Source organism: Condylura cristata, unplaced genomic scaffold (assembly GCF_000260355.1).
Source record: "Condylura cristata isolate star-nosed mole 26May11 unplaced genomic scaffold, ConCri1.0 scaffold00011, whole genome shotgun sequence".
Lineage (NCBI taxonomy): Eukaryota > Metazoa > Chordata > Mammalia > Eulipotyphla > Talpidae > Condylura > Condylura cristata.
This window is the reverse complement of record NW_004567112.1, coordinates 26463644-26488765: the sequence shown is the minus strand read 5'-3', so window position 1 is coordinate 26488765 and position 25122 is coordinate 26463644. Positions and strand designations below refer to the sequence as shown.

General features: G+C 45.6%; 1 protein-coding gene across 1 annotated transcript in view; it reads right to left on the bottom strand.

Annotated features, from left to right (window-relative positions):
- VSTM4 (V-set and transmembrane domain containing 4) overlaps nt 1–20117 on the bottom strand; it is a 62766-nt gene extending 42649 nt beyond the window's left edge. Inside the window, exons 1-3 of the mRNA XM_004681044.2 lie at nt 20051–20117; nt 19317–19715; nt 4259–4327 (exon numbers count right to left, since the gene is read on the bottom strand). Coding sequence (XP_004681101.1) covers nt 4259–4327; nt 19317–19715; nt 20051–20117 — 535 coding nt within the window. The remainder of the gene's footprint in view (nt 1–4258; nt 4328–19316; nt 19716–20050) is intronic.
- Nucleotides 20118–25122: the final 5005 nt, after the last annotated feature.

The following is a 25122-nucleotide window of genomic DNA, read 5'->3' as shown; positions in this document are numbered from 1 at the left end:
GGACACCAGCCAGCAGGCCTCAACCGCCTGCGTGCGAGTCCCACAGGCACAGGCTAAGCTGTGCTTGCCCTCTGTTGTGTTCTAGAGGCTACAGGAACTGTAAAAGTATCATCTTACTATAGAAGAAAAGCTCAGAAAGAGCACTTGAGATTGCCAAGACTGGGCAGCAACCCGGATCCAAAATTTTCTCTCTCCTCCTCCAAGTATTCTTGCTTCATGAGGTCCATTGTCCTACTGTGTCTACCCAAAACATGAAAATCAGCTTCCCTGGCTTTTCCTGCAAACAGGGGTTAAGTCCTGTGCCATTTCAGCCAGGATCAGGATCACCAACTCCTAAGACTCCAGGCCACTGCTCCATCAGACAAGCTAGACCCCATGAAGCAGCTGCCCTTGGGTCCAGCAGCCATTCTCAGGCCAAGGGCAGCCCAGGGCCACAGCTCTCAGTTTCTCCTGGGACATTCAGGTAAAGCCTCTCTAAATGTTGGCTTGAATGATTTAAAACTCAGACCAGGCTAAATAATGCTGCCTGGATGAAAAATCCAAGACTTTGGATCCAGATTTAAGAAAGCATCTGCTTTTAAACAAATTAACAATTCGCTTTAAAATACACAGTCCTACATACTTAGCAAATCTTTAAAAACCTTGTCATATTCCTTGAATCCATGTGCAGGTTTGTCTCGTCATTGGACTTTCAAAAGCACCAATATTAATTTTAGACACAGATGCAGAAAATGTCTCCCGGTTGTCCCTAACCCCGGCCTCCCTGAAGCAGATGGCGGGGCTGGCAGGCTGGGGTGATATGCACACGGCAGGGAGGCTAACACGGGGTGTACAATGTTCACACCAGCTCCCACCCTCCCAGAAAGCCAAGCCAGAGTGGCCCTGACAAAAGCAGAAGGTACCTGTTGCCGGGCAACTGAGCAGCTAGCTGGGGTATTCAGTGCTGCTTGGAAACCCAGTGACCCCAACATTCCTCAGCGTAATGAAGGAACCCCACTGTCCCTGGACTACTCAGTCAAGAAGGTCAGTGTCGTCCTGCACACTTCCAGGGTAAATGCAAATGCCAAGGAGACCTCAGTTCCATGGAGGAAAACTTGCACTTCTATTATGTCTTGATCTAACCTATAATACCACCTTTCTCAGGGCAAAATACCTGAGCGATAGCCCGGAGGGATTTTACCTCAATCCAGCATCTCACAGAGAGGCCAGACAATGTCTTCTTTTGTTCAGCAGGCACATAGCCTGGCAGGGCGAAGCCCCAGGAGGATGGGAATCCATTGCAGCCCCACTGAGGCGCCCCCATCCAGGAACAAAAGGGCAAAGGCCTGGGATCAGGCGCCAGGGAATTTCAGCTGCACCTATGACCTCACCAACACTGTGTCTGGGTTAACAAAATGAAACACACGGACGGGCACTGCTAAAATTATCAGGCCAAACAGTGGACACTGCACTATACGAGGGAGAATTCCTGCTCTGCATTCTCTGTGCTGAGGAGACAAAGCACGTTGGCTATGGATTTTGAGTACCTTAGATGGACAACAATCCGGATGATCTACAGCTAAATGGGAATCATCGTATGTTAAGCAGTGTTTTAGAGACGCTGACGATGCTGCCAGGCTTGTAAGGACTAAATGCTACAATCCTTCAATGCGCATCAAGTCTTGTTTACGTGTCCTGTGATATTTCAAAATACAGTCCTCAGGCCACACACGGCAGAAACAACTTGGGTCCTAATCAAGTGCCAATTCTCTCTGGATCTCTCTGGGTGTCAGATTATCATGGGGTGCCCAGAGTCCAGGCTACTAACCAAGCCCCCAAGAGATAATTGTACATCTTTGGGATAAGCAGGGTTCCCAGTGTTAGAGCTGCCAGTGACCTAACTTAGGGACCCCCGGACTGTCCGTCTCCACACTTCCACCCACTCCCAGCAGGGAGGTCACAGGCCAGCTCCAGAAACTTGGGGTAAATGTAGTTCTACTTCAGCCTGTGAGGAGGCAAGTTACTTTCATCTCTTTACTAATCACAGGATTTCCCTGAATGAAGGGACTTGAAATGATTGTGCTAGAAAATGGTCATTTGGTAAAGGAAAAGGCAGAGGATGCAAAGAAGCTTTGTTGGAATCAAATACGATCTGAAAAGCAAAATATTTAAAACTACAACAACATAAATCCTAGTGATCTACACAGCCACCTTATGGCTGGTGCACAATGTTCACAAATATGGTTACGTTTTTTTCTAAAAAGAGAGAAAGTGGCTCCAGCTGTTAGGGGGTACTGTGCGCCCCACCCCCACTCACAGGCAGCTGCCTGGAGCTGACCACGGGAGTTCGGGGAGCAGCAGAGCAGCGAGGTGAAGCTCTGTGAGAGACACTGAAGGTAGGTGGGCTGGGAGCTGCTCCTCTGGCTTTGACTTGGACCCCGGTACTAACTGTTGAGAGACTTGGAAGAGTCACATGCAGGAGAGATAAGTAGGGACACTTGAAACAGGGGAAGACTGTCCTTGCCAGAGACAGTGGCAGCCATTAATTGATTTGTATTTTTGTTTGCTTTTTTGTCCCAGAACTACCTGCCCCTTTCTCACCGTTCCTTACTAGAAGGCACCTTAGGTTCGTGCCAAGCTTTCGAGCCTCAGTGGCACCACCTCAGATAGACCCTATTTGGTTAGACACTTGCTCATGAGGGGACGGATAATTTGGGGGGGGGGTAATTATTAGGGTGCTCTTATTAGAAATATCCTCTCTTCTCTCTCCTCCCTATACATTCTAATTCTATAAAGGGTCTATCACATTAAGAGTCTGCTTCCTTTGTCTTTATGCGGCAGATGGCAGAATCCCTATAGAATATGCATCTTGCTAGCTGGGGTCCCTGGGTGCCTCTTCATTGTGTATTAACAAATCCACTGCTTTTAACTAGTTCTTAGAAAAGGTTTGAATCCAAGCGCTCTTCCCTACCAAGCCCTCCTGCCACAGTCTTTGAGCTAACAAATGGCAATGGGGAAGCCCCAAGGCACTAGCATCTCCCAGACCTTTTTGGGAAGAGCAGCCAGCACCAGCCAATGCCCTGCCTCCACAAGGTATACAACTTCAACTGTCTCCACAAGGTACACACCTTCACCTGTCTCCACAAGGTACACACCTTCACCTGCCTCCACAAGGTATACACCTTCACACTTTCCTGATCACCTTTCAACATTTGTTTCAGCTTTTCACTGACCAAAGGCTGCCTGAGAACTTGGGAAATGTATCTTTTCTATTTTTATGGTCATAATCCCCCCACCACTTTGTGATAATTTGTAAATGTACCTGACTCTAAGGCAAGACATCTCAGCATTAGCATTCTTAATATTTGGGGGACGTGTAATTCTGTTGTGGGGGCTCACCAATTCATTGTAGCATGTTACCACCAACCTTGGCCTTCATCCAAAGAATGTCAGCAGCAACAAAATGCTAGTTGTGACAACCAAAAATAGATGGAGATATTGGCAAAGGCCCCCTGGAGGGGTAAACTGTCTCCTTGGAGAAGCACTGCTTTAAGGGTTAACTCTGAGGATACATCACAATCACGCAAGGTCTAATTAAAACCCTAATTAAAACTGGGAGCTACCCCTAGAGTTTCTGACTCCATAAGCAAAGTAGGGCCATAAACAGTACATTCGTAATAGGCTCCCAACTGCTGCTGCTGCTTCTGGTCCGGGACCAGCTCTAGGGACCTCTGCTCTCGAGGCTAGGATGATCTGGGAATATGGGGTCATCTGCTGGGATCATCTGGAAATCTCTAGAGACCAGCGCTTTAAAAGTTCTCTAGGTGATTCTCACATTGGGTTGAAAATCACTTGCTTAAGGTTTTCAAACTGTTTCCAGAACCCCAAAATCCTTAAGGAGACAGAGAAAGAATTAGTCACGGGAGATGTGCTTTTCAATTTTATATTACTTGATGATCAAGCGGGTTAATATATGTAAAGTATTTAGGATCATACCTAAGACCTAGCAATCATGATTATCTGTGAGGATATCTTGGTAGTAATTCTACAGCAAAATAAAACAACCAACCCCAAATTAAACTAACGAGTTTTCACTCCACTCCTACAAAACTCATACACTGATACCACAGGAAATTCCCATCTGACTCTTGAGTAACTTTAGGGTAAATTGACATTGCAGCAAAACTAAGATGTTGGGGCCCTTTCTTCCCGTTCTATCCCTTTCATATTATATAAAAGTGAGGGTGCATCTTATAATATAAGAATAAGCAAGTTTTACCATCAAAAAATGCCCAGCTCTCTTTCTTTTTCCCAAAGGATGAATCTTCAGAAGTTTTGAGGGAAATCACTGTAAGACAAAAAAAGAAACGACAAAGCATGAAGTAGTTTTCACATTGACAAAAGCACACTTAATTGTCCCAACTCAAATGTCAGGGAGAGGTAGAATGACTCAAGCCTAACAACTGAGATATCCGAGGCACCAGAGGAGGGAATTAAGTTGGCTGTGTTTAAAAGTCAATAAATACTATGGTGGGGTATCACAGATGTTTTGGTGGTGGGTACACTATGGCGATGACATATTATTTAAGTCGATGACAATAATAATAAATGGAAAGCTAGGAATCAGTTCAATAGAAGTCCCACTTGCCCCCAAATAATTGCAAAATAAAGAGACTCACAATGGAAATTCCAAGAATCAAATATTATTTACTATTTGAGTGGACCTCTTTCTAAAATGTAGGGTACTTTCCCCAGCACCCTTATATAGGGAACATCCACCAACCCTCCATTTTCCATACAAGATAGTCACACAGAGCAACAGTCATCTGATTTGGAGATTATTTTGTTGAAAACTGAATTTACTGGGCTTACTTTCAACAGGCAAAGAAACAGAATTAAGCTACACTGTGTAGAACTCTGAACATCACACTAAAGGACCTAGAACTGCAGAAAGGTTCCAAGTATAGGGGTAATGTCATCATGGACAAAAATCTAAAAAACAGGGAATCACTGTCCAACAGAACCGTCTGAGGTGATATGAATGTCCTATGTCTACAGCATAGACATATTGCAGTCGCTGTCCACATGTGGCTATTGAGTCAATGAAATGTGACCAGGCCATACAGGACTGACACACTGAATTTTAATTTTATTTGTTAGTTAAATTATTAATTTAATTTTAAGTAACTACACGTGGTTATTGGCTGCCACACTGAAGAGCTCTAGAAAGAGAAACTAGGGCCTGAAAAAAAAAAAAAAGAAAGAAAGAAAGATGGTCTGAAACTTTGAGTTTACTTGCATCCCATCCCCTCCCACAAACTGTGTTATTAGTGCCATGGATGTCGATTCTGGATTCTCCTTTTTTTCTCTCTAAGTCAGCTCTAGATATTTTCTATTGATCTACCTTTTTAAAAAAGATTTATATATGCATACAGAACTGGGATACAGGCCAAAGATGCAGGGGTGGTGAGAGGATTCACCAGAGACAGAGTGGGGAGCAGAACAGGCAGATGCTGAGGGGAGCAGCAGGCAAGACAGGCGAGATCTGCTGCACCATGTGGGTCAGCTCAGGGACTGGAACCCAACTCACACTGAAGTGGCTGAGGCTAGCTCGCAATGCTGCATCCAAACCGTTGCGCCACCAGGGAGGGCCCTCTATTGACCTACCTTAGCCCTACCTTAGAGATCACTAATTTTTTTATTCATCTATGCCTCAATTTTGTGAAACCAAACCCATCTATCAAATATTTTGTTTCATTTTTTTGTGCTTTTCAGTTTCTATATTGCCTAATTCTTTCCCATTTCTCCAGCTTGTCATCTAATTTCTTGACCATATTCGTCATAGAATTTGAGTACACATGCCTGATAACTTGCATGTCTGCATCACCTGTAGGCTTGTTTCTGTTACATGTTTTTGCTTTTGATCTTGCCTCTTGGTATGCCTGGTCATTTTGTTAACTTAATGTCACGCATTTCATATGAAAAATCCTGGAAGAAAATTTTATTGTTCTGGTAGGAAGTTAGAGAAGGAGAATGATCACCTAAACTTGGTTAGAGGCTGGGGCTTCATGTCTTTATATAGTCTAGCCTTCATGGTTTCTCCATACCTCGGGATCCCCAGTGAAAAGCCTGGGGCATTTACAACAGTCCTTCTAATTTTCATCTCACTATAAAAATTGCCAAAACATCTGATTGTCTTCTAAGTTGTTTATTGTTGTAAGAGAAATATAAACCAAAACCACAATGAGGTGGGAGTAGAGGATGGTGGATTGAGATACCACATCCACCTGCGTGAATGAACCCATCTCAGGACGACCAGAAACAAGAAGTGTTGATAAGAATGTACGGAAAATGTTATATACAGTCTCAGTGGGAACACTTAACTGGTCCAACCTCTATGGAAAAAAGTTTGGAGTTTCCTCAAAAAACTGAAAATTAATCTGCTACATATATGATCCAGCAACTCCATGTCTATTCAAAGAGTATGAAAACACTGATTGAAGAAGATACGTGTGCCCTGTTCACTGCAGCACCATTTCCATAGCCAAGGCATGAAACACACTAAGTGACAGCCTAGGGGTGGCTGGATAAAGATGTGACGCATGCACACAATGGACACCAGTCAGCTACCAAAAGGAGAACTCTCGCCCTGTGCCGATACATGGTATCGGTAGAGCTGGAGGGGATTATGCTGAGAGAAGTAAGTCAGATGCAAAGAGGCAAATACTGTGTGATTTTACCCATATGTGGACTATGAAGAAACAAAGCAGCAGAACAGACAAAACTAAACCAAAACAAACCCATGCATTCTGACAGCAGAAAAGTTTACCGCAGCAGGAAGGGAAGCAGGAGTAGAGCATGGAGAAGACCTGATCCCATCATCCTCTACCGACCAAACCACCTCCACTACCTCCTTCCCCCTGCACCTGCCAGGCAGGGGAAGGGTGGCACACTGCCCCTGTCTGGGTGAGAGGAATATGGTCAAGGCCCTCTATCATGCCACCTGTGCTGACAGTAGCCTCTCAACAAAGAGCTAATGTGAGGGGTGAGAAGTGTGCGCCCCTTGGGAAGGTCTCATCACCCCAGCTGCTAGGAGTAATGCAGGTCCTGCTTCCCCAGGACCCCATCCGCAGCAATTCATGTGACCGTCCTCCATCCTTCCTGCTGCCAGGGGTCCCATTAGGGAGGTGGGAGGGTGCAAGTTGCCACCTCTTCTCATCAAGTGAGGGCCTTGAGTGTACATGCTGGGTCGAGGTGAGGGGAAGGAGGAAATTACAGCTGATCAGGGAAACAGAAGCAGCTCAATTTGGTCTCAACTCAATTTGCCTTTCTCAATACAGCTTTATCAGAAATAAAGTAGGCATTCTGATGTCTGACTCCCATGTCCATATCTCCATTACTTCAGGCTCACAGCAGCAAAAAAAAAGCTAAGTCACCAACTGACTGCTCTGTGATTTCCTTGGAACCTTGTGCGCCATGGCAGAACCGATCTGATCTTCTGGTCAGGTGTTAGCCCAGGGGACTGAGCTGCAGGGCCTCATTCCCTCCCCAAGAGAGCAGAACAGATGAAATCTAGTAAGGAGCAAGTTGTGAGAGCCACTAAAACATGGCCCCTCCAGGAAGAACTGGCTGAAAGTGGGCACAGGATCAAACATTCTGGAAGAATGAAGCCCAGAGCTACAGAGACAAACCGATCCTATCTGCCTGGAGGAAACAAGGAGGAAAGAATCTTCATCAAGCCCCCTTTGATGGACCTGCAGGGAAACCATCATGCAGAGAGGTGTGAAAATTGAGAGTTTTAATTCCCAACTTGGACAGAACATCCTACTGATTGCCCTGGGGAGGGCATGTTTCACATGGTGTGGCAGACAGTGTCCCTGGGTTCATATGGAGACCTGTGGCCATGCCGCCAGGGCCTTCCCAGGCTCCTGCTCACCAGCAATACGGGGACCTGGCCATAGACAGAGCAGATGGTTGACAGTTTTGAGAGGCCCTGGGAGGGCTCCATTTCTCCCAAAATTCTTTCACACTGGCTCACCTATCCCCCATTCCTTTAACAAAGAATCCTACAATTAAAGGAGCTTAAACAGCGAACATGGTAAGCTGTATGTTTCTGACACAGAGAGAATTCTGGGTGCAAGGACCCCCTCTTCCCATGCAGGTGTTGATGGAAAGGGCCCTAGCACAGAGAGTGAGGGGCCCACAGGGAGCAGTAGCAAGGGCAGGGAGAGACTGGCTCAGAGTTCGGGGGCCTCTCCTTAGCCTTTCTGTTTCTACTACTGGTAAGGCTGGGCTCTCAGATTCCACAGATCTTGATCAGAGCTGTTGACTTCATTCAGTCCAAAGATCAAGATCTCTAAAACTTTAGTGTTCAGGACTGACTGGGACTCTTATAAAAATAGAAATTCCCAGGCATCGCCTCTGAGTTTCTATTTATAGAAAGGGCGTGAAGATTTGTATGTCTAGGGAGCAAAGGTTTCTGAAGAGTCTGAGGTGTGAGGTTGCAGGACCCACCTGGAGAAGCCCTATAGCCCATACTCCATCCCTCCATCCCACGTTCACTCTCCTTCTGCTGAATGTGTTACCCTAGAATGCATCACTATACTTTCACGATTGATCTTGGATGAACAGCCATGCGGGGTGGAAGCAAGCAGTGTGAGGGCTGGGACTGCAACTTTCTTTCCTTCCTTTCTTGTCTCCTACCAAGTCTTGGTTACTTGGGACAATTGAATGGAATAAATAGCACTGTACTGGTGGATCAAGGTCTCAAAGGGCAACCTGGAGCCAGGACATGGTTACATTCTGGAAGGCTGGGAAGAGGGGCAAGGCACGGAGCCTGGAAGCCTCACCTCAGAAGTCATGAGGATGCACCAACACACCAAGCTGTGGAGCGCCAATCTCTGCAAGCTGGAGTCACATGCTTTGGGCCTGTTCTGATTTCCTATATGGTCGCTTGAGTTCTTAGCTCCTTATCCATCAGAGGCAGGAAGTCCCAAGACCTTAAGCAGTTGATTCTTAAGTTTCTTTCAAGTTGGAAGGAGCGAAAATTGAAGACCCTGACCAATAGCAGGTAAACCTAGTCTGCCCCCAGAGGGCATAGAAACCTGGAAAGCAGATGCCACCCTGCCTCAAGTTTCCTCAGGCAGCATCTTGCATAGATCAGTAAGACAGAAAAATCTAAGGGGAAGAGAGAGACTGGTGATATAAAGTACACACAAGAACAGACCTTTAAATAAAATAAAGATGAGAAAATACCTTTGCTCCAAATTCAAAAATTAGTATACTTAGTTCCTGGCTCCTCTTATTCAACAGTGGGCTGGTTTCCCTAAGGGAAAAAAAACCTTAAAAGTATCTGCGTCCCCACTATTTATAAGCGATCCATTTTCTCAGGAAGGTGGCTGCAAACCTAGAGAAACACAGTGACCTTCTCTGTTTCTGCTCTTGGAATTTTGCTTGTGGCTTCCTTTTCTCCTTGCTCCCCCAAGATTTACACCAAAGGCAGTCTCTCCTGGGACTCGAACAAGGCCTTAGACATGAGTAGGCCCTCTGTGTGACCCGCATGGAGCAGCTGATGAGAAACAGAATTCCAGCTTTGTTTATTTCAAATCACTCTTTCCTTTTGCATTTACTCTAAGACAAATTCTAGAAAACAAAGCAAAGTAAAAGAAGCCCAGCGTATTTAATAGACTTCTCATTGTGACAAGGCAGTTAGGAAAGTTCACATTCTGAGATGGAATCAGCTACAAAATACAAAGGCCATGTGTATGTCCCCAAACAGAGCTTAAGTAGTGCAGAAAATTGGGACTTGGAAACCTGCCCTCTCCAGAGACAGCTCCAGGATAATTGGTGTGTGTGTGTGTGTGTGTGTGTGTGTGTGAAAATGTGTATGTAGAATGTGTGTGTCACCTACACTTCTTGTTATCTTCAATTAAAATAACATTTTACCAAAGGGTGAATCACTTTTCTTCTCATCCAAAAAAATTCCTCCTTCTGTGTGGCATGCATTGTGTCAGGTGTGAGGGTGCACTGAAGAAGAATCTGGCAGGGTCCCTGGAGTCAACGTCAGCAGCCAGGTCCATATGTCAACCTTTGCTCTAGGCCTGCCTGCTGCCTGCCTCAGCAGCCACACACATGCACCCAATCCCATCATGTTATCTGAAAGTTCTCTGCCCACGTCTCTCAGACTGTGTTGTCTCCTGGCAGGACGTGGCCCATAGCACTCATCGCCCTCCTCACTCTGGGTCCTGCAGAGATCCACCTTTCCCCTAGCCCCCAGGAATGTATTCTTGTCTTACACTGTATCGCCCGTTCACCCTCTCATTTTATTAGCTGTCTGATGTCAGTCAGATCCCCACCGTATGTCTCCTCCAGACTGGGAAGCTGGAGACCCAGAGGGTCGGGATCAATCCTCTCTACCTTTCTTCCTTGGACAAGGCACAGTGATGACAGGCTCACAAGCTAGGGCTAATACATGTTTGCTCAGATTAAGTTTTCAATCACTTAAATTCACCCAAGACCGTGGCAGTTGGAATGAGGGTAAGTACAATGATGAATTGTTTCAAGTGGGGCTTAAATTACACTCGAGTTGTCAATTTGTTCCCTTTGAGGGTCTGGACCTGTTGACACTTCAAGCATTAAGATATGTGCTTGCTTAATTAAGCAGTACCACTAAATGCTTGGTAAATCTCATTCCTAATTATCTATCCCATGTCTCTGGAGAGAAAGGAATTATTTCATTTCTTTCACTGGAACTTGAAATATCAGTTCCCTGTGGTAGTACTTTTATATCTAATTATTAAATTCCCTCTAACATTTTCAGGTTAAATAGTCAGATAAGAAATTACATTATAATTTCATCTTTGCCCCAAATATCTTTAGGGTAACAGTTTTTACATTTGCTTTGTCTCCTCCCTACATGGGAGCTTACTTGCATAATCCTAAATCAGACAGCAATTTGGTTTATTAAAATTTATTATTTGGGGTTAAATTGAAATACTGATTATACAGCCTTTTAAAATTGCTTCTGTTATTAGCATTTTCACTGTGGATAAACATGTTGCCATCTGAAAATATGGAGATCTGTGTCCTCTGAAAATACTGAACGGTTTCTGAGTCTGTGTGTTGCAGAACTAAACTGAGAAGACACTGAGGTTCATTATTCATTTGCTCTAGAAATCGGAGCTGCCGTACCCCTAAGAGAAGAAGCCTAAAACAAACAGTGTCCTCTCGAGAACCCTGGACACTCACTGTCCCTGGCGTGAGAGCCCAGGCAGAGCCCTCAGCCTGGACAGTGGCCCAACTCAAAGCTTGGTGGCCATCAAGGGGACCTTGGCAGCAGGACGTCATGGAGTCTGCCAGCCACTGGAAACCACATAGACCTGCCTCCTGCTTCATCTTGAAAACTCTTCTTTTGGAACCTGAGGAAAAGCCAGGCTTGGGGCTAGTCCAGCCTCCCACTCCCCTGGCCCTCACTGTTAGAACTCTACAGGAGCTGCATGACCTGGGAGAGACCAGACCAGACCAGTGCCCGGGAAATACATCTATCTGGATGGAAAAGGCACAAAGGTAGGGAGCTCCCCAAAGCTTGGGAAGACAGCGACAGCAAAGGGAAGTCAAGGGGCATAAAAAGCAGGGGATGGAATACCACCAGCAAGTACCTGGATTGGGGGACACAGGATAGGGAGGGTGAAGGGTATGTGGGAGGCAGGGGGGGACACTGGCATGTCAGGAACAGAAAAGCAGAAGTTGAGCTCTGTGTGCCTATGTACCCACAGGGCATCTGGTCAAGAATGGCACCCCGCCACCTACTGTCAATCCTAAACTCCCCTGAGGACCACCTCCACCCGTGTGGTCCTGCCAGTTGTAGGCACCACCTTCCACATCCTGAGTTAGGCTTCTAGATGTCATGCCAAAGCTCTCTCTCTTGCTCAGACCCAGGCAATCATTAAAGACTTCTCATTAACTTTTTAACGTCTCTCCATTCCTACTGCCAAATTCAGACCCTGCTGTGAGGTCCACCTAAACCCACACCCCAAGCAGCCAACAGAAGAGTTTTGCCAAAAGACTTTAAATGTTTCAGAGGTTCTGCTTTGATGATCAAAGTGGCTGATGATCAAATCACCTAGCCTATATGTTAAATATTCAAATTTCAAATCAGACCTAGAAGACCAGAATCTCTGGGACAAATTCTTGGGCATCTGTGTATGCTGCCAACTGATTCTTATCATTACTCAAGACTGAGACTATTGGCTTACAAAATCAATTGTCAATTGCTGATTTATAAGCCTCTCCCCCAGCAGCCCTGCCTGCCTCCCCTAGTTACCCAAGTTCACCCTGTTCTACCTCCCTGCTCAGGCTCCAAAAGCCCTGACCCACCACTATAGGACCCCCACCATTCCCTGCAGAAACAGCCATTGCCACCTCAAGCCCTGCCTTCTCCCTCCTCTTACGGTCACTCCTTTGCTTCTAAACATGCCCCATGATATCATTATACTTACATGCTACCCTGTGTGTGGCTGCGGACCTGCCACCCCTGCAGACAAATTTACCCCTTTGCCCCCAAGTTCCCAGCATCAGAAGGGTACAGAGCAGGTGACTCAGGAAAATGCCCACTGCTGAACACTGTGGTCCATATTATTTTCAGAGCAATTTCTTTGCTGAGCTCAGCAAGGCTTCCTCAACTGAACTGGTGGCATCCTATCTCTGAAGGGTGACCCCCATTTCCTTATTATTTTTGTTACTCTGATCTAGTTTGAATCTACTTTTCAGAAAACGAAGCTCCCCACACAGGCCACGGAGTCTGCATTAGAGCCTCACCAGGGCCGTGCAACACTTTTACTCTCCTGCTCAGAGACACCAGGCCCACTTGCACATGGACAGAAAGGGCCCAGCTGTTCGTGCCACCGCATCACAGACAGATGCCCATGCCATTCAGCGCCACCATCACCAAATCCCTCCACAGGCCCAGCCTTCTGGGTGCCGTGACTCCCACTAGCACCTAAGGTTCATTTCTCCAAATGTATAACTCTGCCATTTTCCAAACTGAATCTCATTCTGTTATTTCCTGCCTGTCTTGCCTCTCTGGATTCCTTTTATTATATTTTACTCCTCGTTGACATTAAGAACGTTTTCCAATTCTGCACTTTTATAAAGTTCATTAGAGTGAGGTGGGCTCTTTTTTCAATGCCATTGATAAAACAATAAATGAAATAAAAGCTAACATTACCCCTCCTGGTTCCCACTGGAAACCTTTCTCAAAACATGTGTCACTGAGGACTGTTCTATCCATTTTCCCTGCAGGCAGTGCTTTTCACTCAATAAAATGGTGGCATGACACAAACAATTGAAGAAACTACATATGTGTTTGCCTTTATTTCTACATTTGGTAGTAAAAATGACTTTGACAAGCATGACTCCATTGTCACCTGGAGGGCCATGGGGGTTTTCATTATTTATCAAGTTATTTTGTGCCACAACAACCCTCAGGCCCCTCTCTCCCACAGTCTCTCTCACACACACATTCTTTGGATAAACCTGGATTTAACAATTGCCATTCTTCAAAGTCCCTATTCTCCAACATATTTTAATGATTTGCACAGTTAAAACATAAAAAGGCAACTTATGCTTTGCCCCAAATTGACAGAGTCTACATTTCTCGGTCAAACACATTCAGTGGTATCTCTGGGGATGGGGAAGAAGTCACTTATTAATATCAAATTTTCCCCAATGTTCTTTTTTGTTACTGTACAAATATTCTTAAGGGTTTACCTGGTTTTAAAGGACACTCGAATATACATAGAGCAAGTAAAACAAGTAACTCTGGAGATTTGTGTGGGTTGGCTACTTGGTTGGTTTGGGGTTTTAAGTTCTAGATTTTTTATTTTTGCAAACATCCCTTAGGTAATTTACTGCACATTACTCATGAGCTAGGCTTTGTGAGGGTTCCCCTTTTGGAATGCAGCACAGATGTCACAGGTCACAGGTTATACACAACTCCCTGGCTATCCCCTCCAGTAACCAGCCTCCATATCTTTCCTACCACTCAAAGGAGCAAAGCAAAGTGTTAAGGACTAGTGCTATGTTAATAGACTAAACTATACTGTAATACATATATAAACATGTAAAGATGTCAGACTTTAATCAGTGTCCATGACAATTCAGCTGTGACACCCCACTTGTGTCCATGAGGTTTATTTATTCTGGCAGTTGCACTTTCTCAGTAATGACCTTGTAGCCAGCGAGCTCCATGACCACACTGTCATCCCACTCATGCTCCAAGAGGACTTCTGACCTTTCCTAAGTGGTGATCACTAACACGCCAGAAAGAACTCCAGTTAAGGAAAAGTGACTCGTCCAGATTCTAACTGGCTAGGAATGATTCTAAGCGGCGAAAGGCATGTCTTGATTGAAAAGAAAAAGTAAGAAAGCAGGTTTTAATAGTACAAGCTAACGGGATTTTTGTCTATCTTTGATAGGAAGTTCATAGATTTCCCAAATCCCTCAGTTCCTACACACGCATAGTTCACCCCCCACTGTCAACATGCCCCGCCCAGAGTGGCACATTTGTTGCAACTGATCAATCAAAACTGATATATCATAATCATCCCCAATCCACAGTTTATTCTTGCTGTTATATATTCCCTAGGTTTAAACAAACGTATGATGACATGTAGCCACCATTACACTGGCATACCGAATGTTTTCCCTGCAAAATCCTCTATACTCCATTTATTTATCTCTTCCTGTTCTGTAACCACTGGTAATTAGTGGTCTTTTCGCTGTTTCTATAGTTCTGTCTTTTCCAGAATATCATATAGTTAGCATTACACAGCATTTAGCCTTTCTGGATTGTTTCCATTTTATTCCGTCCATTTTTTTTTAGGACTTAGTAGCTTGTTTCTTTAGAATGGATTTTGAAATACAGGCTTTAAGAAATTAAAAAAGAAAAAGGTAAATTACTAAGAGACACTATTAAGTTGACACCAATTGCTTAATCTGTTACACATACATGTTTGTGTATATCTCTATAGGTATATAAAAAGGACAGCCATCAACTGGAAATTAGGCAAAGATCACAGACAGAAAGCTCACAGAAAAATATTTTTAAATAGTTAATAAACATGAGGAAACGTTCAACCTCATTAATAAATGAATTCAATAGCTGAAATTAAATTACATAGTACTGAATATAACAGAAATTAAAACTATGAAATATTATTTTCCCATCATTGTGATAAATAATAAAAAAAATAATAATATTGATTGTAATGAGGCTTCAGGGAAATACACACTATCATGCAATCATGGTCGGAGTGAAAAGTTTTTTTGGAGAGCATTTTGGCATTGTCTATTAAAAATTTAATGTGCATAGCCTTAGGCCCAGCAATTTCTTTTCAGGAATCTAACCAACAGAAACACTTAGAAATATATACAGTGATGCTCACTGAAATGTATACAATGAGGCACTGGCTGTGTTATGAAAAATTAGAAGTTTTCTAAATGCTCATCACCTGGGGAACAATAGGATGCAATTGGTATTATCTTGTTATGTAACATCAATTACAAAAAAAAAAAAACATTATCCACATTACTTATGAAGCATTAAGTATAATATTGTTAAAATTCTTGTGTATTTGTATACATGAATGCCAATGAAAAGGGCTTGAAAGATCTAAATCATTGACAATGATTACCTTTGGGGACACAGTAAAACTGGGGACATTAGAGTATAACAGGGAAAAGGCAAAACTTCCATATTTTTGGTTTTTACAGCATTAGACTCTAATCCTATAAAATTTTAATGCTATATATATATTTTTTACATGCTCTGTCACAGCAGGTTACAAAAAAGCTACACAATGTTGTGTAAGGAACACTAACAGGAGCTATAAGATGCTACCAGTGAGAGATGTCTCCATGGCTGGCAAGTCTGAAGAAGGCTGCTAGAAGCGGAAGGGTAGATAAGTGACCCCAAATAAGATGTACACTTAGCATAGGCCAAGGAAGAGTGGGTAGTGTTATCCATCAAGTCATGCCTACCTTGAAGCATTCACGCAAGAGCTGCCATCAAAAACTATTTCTTTCATTATCTGTCAAGGGAAACAGTGAACCAGGCATTGTTCCAATCATTCTTAGTCACCATCATCATCACCACCACCCTCAGAAAGTATGTAGTATGCACATCAATTCATGGGAAAAGAGACACGTTCAATGCTGATGGAAATATAAACTGATGAACTACTTTAGAGGTTATTGCACCTGTTTCAATGATATCATACTTAAAATGGAGTATACTTATGCACATGGCAATTTTATTTGAGAACTTTATCCTAAAGATAGCGCTCTGTAGAAATATATTGACAAGCCATTTGGAACACCTTAAATGCCCATAACAGGAACTAGGAAGCTAAATTGTGGTGTATCCGTATCATGGAATGATGTAATCACCTCACCATTACAATCATATTATGGAAGCATATTTAGCAACAAGGGAAAATATACACACTACTTAGTAATGTGAAAAAAGTCAGCCACAAAACAGTATTTATGGTGTGCCTGAAATCTGAAATTAGCATTCTAATTTTATTTACAAAAAAATGACTGGAAGGATTTACATTGAAATGTTAAGTTATGCCCCGGTAGAGATAATGTAAATCATTTATATTTTCTTCTTTGAACCAGCTTTTGTTCATGCCTTCTCTAATTGAGCTATATTATTTTACAATAGAAAACAACCAACATGTGGAAATCAGAACCAACTCCTAGGACATTTGCTCTGTGCCAGAAACCAATCATTAAGTGAATCAACCCAAGTCAACTTGCATTTGCAACAGTGAGATGAGGACACCATGCTTCAGCCTTTCTGGGAATTTACAGGAACAGACAGCAATTTTATTTCATACTAAGAATACTGCAAGAAAGAGCACATGATAGTCCGTGGTCACGAGCAGGGGTGGGAATATTATTAGAGTGAGTTTCCAGGGGAAACTTCCGCCTCCCATGGATGGCTACGACAGCCTGCAGGAACGAAAGCAAAGTGAGTTACTAGAAAAGAGGGGCTATGGGCCCTGGAGGGGGCGGGGGAGGACTCGCTCCAAAAACATCTCTGGAAGTTTCTATTTAATATCTCAAGCCAAACACATTTACTCATAGAACTTTTCTTTGTGTTTATTTTTGTTCTTGCTTTCCATATAACAACTCTTAACATGAAGTGGAGATTTAGGAAAACCAAGTGCCTGGAGATGAACAAAGCGAAAGGTCCAGAGAAAGGTGCCCCAGGAGGCTGGAGCCCAGTCCACCCCCCACCTTGGCCAGGAAGTTCAGCAAGTCAAACCTGGACACTTTGCCCCCAGTCTGGAACACACACACTCCAACCTAAACATGTAAGTGCCTTCATATCATTTTCTTGAGGCTACCTTTCCTTAACCCCCTCAGTGTAGTTCTTTAGTAGCCTAGGTAGAAGAAGGTTCTAGAAAGTAGAAGCAATGTCATTGCTTCCTAAAGTTTTAAATCTTCCAATCAGAAAACCACGGTCTTCCCAAGAGGCTGAGGGAGTGTGGGGAGCAGGAGAAGTTTAGTTCTGCTGTGAGGTTAGGACCACATCTAAGTGAGCTATCAGGGCAATATGTGTTAGTGTGTGAGGGTGAACAGAGACCAAAAGGCAGAGCAGGGGAGAAGATGGGAAGAGGCCACGAAAATGGGTGCCTTGGTGGGGGGTGCGGTGTGGAACACACCATCTGAAGAGGTGTGAACCTGCACATCTGAGTCATATGTAGCGTGTAAGGCATAAGCAAGCAGAAAAGGAAGGAAGGAGAGGGAAGGAGACAGCAGGTCCAAGTGGGCCTGCAGAGTCACGCCTGTGAGGCTCAAAGATCAACAGTGTTCTCACATTTCTCTTTATCCCCCTGAAATCTTATTGTAAAAATGTTCACACATACAGAAAACTTGAGTAAGTTGCATACAGTGAACACAACCAAAAAATACTGAGGCAATGAGTGAAAAGAAGAGAGGAGGAGGGGAAGAAACAGAAACTGTGGAAGCCTGGCATGGCATTGGGACAAGAGAAAGGGGCTTCTGGGCTGGAAGAGGGAAGAGGAGGAGAGGAGGGGAGGGAAAGAAGGGGGATTTCATTTCCAGTGAAGTGTAAAGAACTACCTCAGGTATTCTCGAGCAAGTCCTCAACCATTCCAGGAGGAACCAGTTTCACACTGCAAGCAGATTTGTCTTAGCTAGTAAACTCGCTTGACGTGGGGACCTGCCCATCCCTGGACAGACAGTGGCTCCTGACCACAGAGTGAAGGTGTGTGTCCAGCGTACACATATGCGACCTTAAGTGTAGAGCTGAATGACATTCAGAGAGGATTCCCTTGCGGCCTTTGGTCATCTGATGTTTCTGATTTCTATGCCAAAATACATATTTATACTAATAGTCATTTGTTTTCTTGAATTAATTTCTTAAGTAGAAAAGGACACAACTCTTCAAATAATACATCGTTTTGTGCTGAGGAACATTACAGTAAGCAAGCTCCAGAGACAAAGGTGGACTGTTTAAAGGCCATCCACATGTATTATTTATTTTAACAAGTCCCCTACTCATATAAGATAGACATCAAAAATACCTCTACACGAATTATCTCCTTTTTCATACTTGGAATCCTTGATTTTATTTTGTGATTCTCCTGATCTCAGGTGAGGCCAAATTCAAGTTTAAAGCAATGCAGGGTATAATTTTAGGGCATGATAGCAAATCTTACTAAAGTGGAGTGGAGTCTTCTTGAATAAACATTTACGACAAAAAAACAACCTTCAAAGAGAGTACTAAGTAGCTAAGCTGTTCCAGAACGCACCCTCCTCTCCAGGAAGGGAGAGCTCACCCATTTCACACCTTTGCATGAATTTCCCAGTGAGCTTGGATGGGTTCCCTTGGGTGACAGATCACAGCAGCAAGCCTGTCTGCCCTGAGACCTGGAAACTTCAGACTCCTCCAGCACACACCTCCCCCCATGGATGCCCCAGTAAAGCAACCAAGAATTTGCAGGCCCAGACCCGAGGCCACGCACGGTGCCAGTCCAATCTTTCAGCCTGGAAGAAGGTTTTCCTGGGGGCAGGTAGGGTGACATGGGCACTGCTCCTGTCTTTCCTGCTTCTACGTCTACAATATACATCACTCCCAGCATCCATGCCCAGAGCTGTTCTCATCCCCACTGCCTGACTCACACAGCCACGACCGCGGGAGGCCTGGAAGATGTTCCAGCCCAGAAGAGCCATCCTGGGACCACTTCCTGACAGACTGCAGGGAGATGCACTGATCTAGCCCCAGAGGGCAGAGGTCCCCTTACCTCTCATTTCTGTCGCTGAAGAGCCATTGGACCAGGCTGTCCACTTATTCCTGTGCTTGCTGATTTCCTGGACTTTGCAAGCATAGTGCCCTTGGTCAGCTGGCTGCAGGGTCAGAACAGAGAGCGCGTAGAGTACCCCCCGCCTCTCCTCCAAGAGACGCAGCCTCTGGCGGAAGGCACTGCGGCTGTAGTTGCCATAGAACTGCACCACCCGGAGCTTGGTCATCTTAACCATCAAGGTCTCCTGGGAGTCCGGGCGTGAGAAGAACCAGCGCACCGCCAGCAAGCTGTCCCTCCGCCTCCTCTGGGAGACGTGGCAGAGAAGCGTGGCATTTTCTCCCTCCAGGTAGTCAACCACGGGTCCTGGAGACACAGTGACATTGAGGGCCCCGCAGAATTCTGCCGAGAAACAAAAAGGGGGGGAAGGAAATGAGGACGGTGCTTCTGCTCCGGGGGGGTACGCAGTGGTTCTTTTCTCCAGGGCCCAGTGATCTTCATGTCCGGACAGGAAGGCCATCCCCAGTGGCCCCACCCTTACCTCTACCTTGGAGAGGGGGGCTTCACGGGGGAGGACTTCCGTGCCCTCATCTATAAGAGGTTTCTTTTAATTCATTGCTGACATTTAAAATCATATTTCACATAATGATCTGGATGTTTGCAATCTCTTGAAAACTGTATGCCAATGTCCCGTCCCAACCACCTGCCACCCCGAGGCCTGCTCCAGGCAGCTTCACCAGCTGCACAGCGGGCGATGCTGTGGCTCAGGGAGCACAGCATGCTCCCCTTCTGCTGGGCTTCCATCGAGAGACCTGGGCCTGCCTTTGTGGCCGCCTGGCCCAGCCTGAGCGACAAAGGGAGGCTACCAGCGCTGGTCAGAAGAGGACTAACCTAGGTCCAGGGAACTGGGACAGCCGGGGCTTCCCTGCTCATCCCTCTGGATGGCCTTGGAGTTGTAGCACAGGAAGAAAGCCGAGGAACCGGGGCTCTCTTACCAACTGGAAAGAGGCTTCAGAATTCAAGTCCAGTACACAGCCTCCTTTGTTTCTTAGCTAGATTCACCTGAGGCGCCATCCTGGACTGGTATCCCTTATACTGATTTGCTAAAACTGAACACCTTGAGAGATTGTATAAAGGATCAATTTTCTTTCATGTTTTAAAGAGTTAAAAGTATCTTCCTCATCACTTACGAGGCAGACCTACCAGGATCTCCAGGGTCCACCAAGATCCTTAATTGGATAATATCTACAAAGTGCCTTTTGTCATATAAGATAACCCAAGAGATTCCAGAAATTAGGATCCAGAAATACTGGAGGGTGATTATTCAGTGTACTATACCATCATCGCCTTCTGTTATCTTAAGAAAACAGATGGAAGAAAATTCAGAAAAAGATTTGTGCTCAGCTGAACTCCAAACAGCTTGTGGACAAGAGTGAGGTCTCCTAGGTCTACAGTGTCAAAGGACAAAGCCGCCCAAGAAGGAACGCAGAGAACACAGGTCACGGGGTAACTGTGGAGGGTCCCTGCACTCTAGTAAAAGCCTCACTACCCACATAAGTTCCTCCTGCAGGACTAATTCCCATGAATCTCTCTGACCTGGTGGCATCTAGCCCACACACACCATGTTAAATTGGTCCAAGAACATTTCCTCCCAACTGTGTAGGCCTCTCTAGGTCCCCACAGACCCCGGTGGAGGAAGCGCCCTCGTGAGCTGAGACACAGAGGGAAAGGCAGGCTGCCCCCCACACGCACACAATCAACAGAGGTTCAGCTCGGGGAGAACAGCAGAGATGCAGCAGCGGGTTTGCAGGACTGCAGTCCAGCTTCACCCCACCCCCAAAAGCTCCCCACTGGAGTCAAGGAGAGTTGGGGAAGACAGGAAATTGAAACAATATGGGTGGGATGAGAGCACAGCAGCCAGGACCCCACACCCCAGTCTTCTCCCCTTAGCGCCACATGAAGGCGGGATTATTTATAGTGGCTGAAACCAGAAGAACACGCCAAGCGCTCCAGTCCCCATGGGAGGCCAGACTCCATCCTGGAGGAAAGTCAGTAACCCTTCCACTCCTGCAGCTCACACAAGAATCAGCAGCTCCCAAAAGGGATGGATAGACTGAACCATCTCCCAAGGTGAACGCCCCTTTCCTCTGTACCAGGGCACCCCTCTGCCTTGATGTGGCTCCATATTCTCTTACAAATGGCCCACAGATGTTTCTCCCACTGAAGTACAAAGACCCTTGTTAGGAGCTGAATTGTGTCCCACCCCAAATTCATCTGTTGAAGCCTTAACACCCCGTTCTCCAGAACCAACTGTATTTAGAGACAGGGCCTTTAAGGTGGTGACCATGGTAAAAAGAGGACATTGTATTAAGTAAGATAAGGGAGCAGCCCTGGGGCACAGATTCTTCCCTATTCTGGCCTAGGCAGGGGAACTGCTGATGCCATGTGGCACAGAAAAAAACATCTTTTACTCTGTAATCCTGCATCACAGGGAATGGACGTGGGAAATAGAACACACCCACGCCCTTACACATTCTCCTGCTCCTTCAGGTTATGCCCCAAGTTATGCTTTGCTCACCTGGCCACTCAACATATACTTGCTGAGTACATGCTGGACAATACTGCAAAGAAGAGGGTACATTCTTAACCGCATGGAGCTGAGGGTCCGGGGGACAAGGGAGCCCATGGGGGGGGTGAGGGGGGGCAATGAGAGCACAGAAATCTGCACCAACAAACACTGTTGGATGCTATGGAGAAGAGGAACCGGGATTAAGCAAATCAGGGCAAGACCCTGGTCCAGTCTGCAGGGTCAGGGAAGAGAGAGCCCCACAGGAAATGAAAGTGAGTTGAGTTAGTCAATGAAATAAAATTCAGGGTAAGAGGAATGACTTTCTTGGGGAAGGGTCCCAACCATGCAAAGACCCTGAGGCAGGAGGAACCTAGAACAGGCTAGAAAGAGGAAGATCAGTTTCCTTTATCCAAGTGCCCCTCACCATGGTGCAGGCAGCTACGTGTGTTTGCAGATGGAGCTCAGGAGGGGCTTTCTACCCCCAATCAGGCCTCAGAGGCCAGTTCTGAAAACAAGAACATGACAACATGGGCAGGGAAGAGACTGACCCAGAAGGACAGGAGTCCTGCTGCAGTGAACCCTATTCCTTCAGTAAGCACGTGCCCCTAACTTGGGCGCTCTGGGTGTCCCACATGGGATGGGCATGGGCTCTTCCCAGTGGTTTGGTGGGGCTGGGTAGAGAGCCAACTATTGGCATCTAAGGAAGTCAAACTGGAAACCTGGTTCGGTTACACATGAGGCCTTTGCAACCTCAGTTTCCTTACTAAGTATCGGAAAGGTGATGCATTGTTTGATGTAAGGCTCCAAGGAGAAAACACTTTAAAAATAATCAAATTAGTTTGCATGCCCTGCAAACTGGGCGGGTGGGGCAACAGAAACTGACCCGTGCCAGCCTGTGAGCGGAATGGGTTTCAATAGTCTGCCACCTGCAGTTGCACGGGCCCTGTGCTGGTAGGCCTGGTTCAGTCTCAGCTGCTGTTCTCTTTCAATTTGGATAGGCTTTGAATGAGGGCCCACATTTTCATTTTGCACCGGATCCCACAAATTAAGTAGTTGGTTTTGCCTGTAAGTGAACATTACAGTCCTATGTTGAAGAGATGGAGTCCAACCCCCTCGTTCCTGTTTGGATAATGTCATGAAATGAACTCACACGACTCTGAGAATGGCTCAAAGAACACATCCATGTAGCCAAACAGTATATAACCTACTCATCTTGTTCCTGCTTCGCACTCTCTCTGAGTCTATACTCATGAAGTGGAGTAGAGTAATTTCCAGATGCAGGGCAGCATAGAGCTTCTAACAAAAACAAAGCACTGGCCCAGCCTGCAATGCAGAGGTGGCACCCCCAGGTCCCTCTGTTCTAACCTGACCAGTAAGGTACTGGGGTCTCTGTGCCCTGAAGAAACTGCCACCACTCATTTCAGGGAGCCCTGAATTTGCACCTGATGCAAGCTGTACTAATTGGGAGCAAAAATCTCATTTTATTTAAAAGAATAATCTGAATTCATGCCAAACAAGCCTGTGAAATAAAATATATTGAATACTTGTTTACTTAAAAGTTCATGGCTCTCGGGGTGTTTAGGGGGCACCAAGCAGAGGTGCTAGCAGAGTGAGTGAGTCACTAGGGTAATGCAGCCATATCAAGCCCATCACCTGAAAACAGCTCTCATCCTGCACAAACGTGGCCTCCACCAATGATGAACGCTGCCCTTTGCCAAGCATTGTCGTAAATCAATTTAGCTTCATGTTCTTAATTTAACCTCATGCGGTGTTTATCCCACTTTACAGATAGGAAGGTTGAGGCCCAGAGAGGCTAGGCCACTTGATCAAGTTCACACAGAAAGAGGCAAAGCTAAAATTTAAACGGAGGTGACTGCTTTAAAGGCAGCTCTCTGCCACTACTCTGGAACACAGTTTGACTTTCAGTATTTTGCTCCTCTATTTTTCTGTAGATTGAGAGGTAGAATCAGTTTACCACTAAGGCGTGTTCTACCTCAAAATGGAGAATTGAAAAAAAAAAAAAGCAGTGGTCAAGAGTCCAGATGTATGTACAAAGGAATTCTGTCCAGACTCTCCATTGGTACTCAAGAGAAGTCGTGATGACACCTCAGAAGAAAGAGTGGCACACAGTGGCCCTGCAAGCAGGAGCTGTCGTCACTCTGTGTAAGGGGTGGCCCTGGGCACAGCCTGGGCTGGCTGTAAAGGCTCCTGAATTCCTTCTCCTCGGGCTCCAGAGGTCTCCTGGAAACGCTGAGAATGCCCTCCACATCCCCTCCAAAAGTTACCTCTCTGGACATTCATCTAAGGAGGTCCCCGGACCTGGGGTCGAAGACACATGTGCCCCTTGCGTCCTGATGGCTCTCACTACTCCACACAGGCACAAAGCCCGGCTGGCCCACTCCTCTCAGTCAAACACCCATCACTGTCAGCCAAGACAGAAAGAAGTGCGCAAGGAGCATTTCCCACAGTACTGATTTCTGGGCCCCTGGCACCCGGCTGCACCGGTCGGCCAGGGACCATGCGCGAGCCCCTTCCCACGGGGATCCAAGTCCCTCCTCCTCAGACTCTCATCTGTGCTGCTTTCCCACTTGTGGTTGGGTCACCCTTGGAAAACGACTTAAGGCTGAGGATCAATTCCCTTGTTTACAAAACAGTGGCAGCACGGCTTAGCCAGAATAAACAGCCCAAAGTGGGGCTTCCTAGGTTCAGATCCCAGCTCTCTCACTTAGAAGGCATGTGGCATTAAAGGGAGGCAATTCATGGACCTGTGCCTCAGTTTCCCCAGCTACAAAACAAGAATAACAACAGCACTTCTCTCAGAAGTGATTAGGTAAGTTAAGTGCAAATTTAAGAATGAGCTCCTGTTTGCAAAGTGCTTGGATATATAAATATGTGCTGGTCATTAGTACTCTAAGGTGTTCTGGTGATTAGATGATATAACATGTAGCTTACACCTGGCAGCTAATCAGCATCCGGGGAATGTGAGAAGCCACTGATAAATTTAGTACTACTATTATTCTAGCCAGCCCGGCCTTTTCAGCCCTGAGGCATGTGGGCAAGGCCCTGGGGAATAACGAGAGAAAATTCTTCAGCAACTTAGAAGTATGGGCAGAAGTCCAAAGGAACACAGTCGCGTGGGCAGTGGCAGTCCCTAGAGCGGGGTGCTACCGCCAAGGACCCCACTTCTGCCAGCTCTGGACGCCACATCAAGGCAGGATGCCCACAACCAAGGCCCCCAGT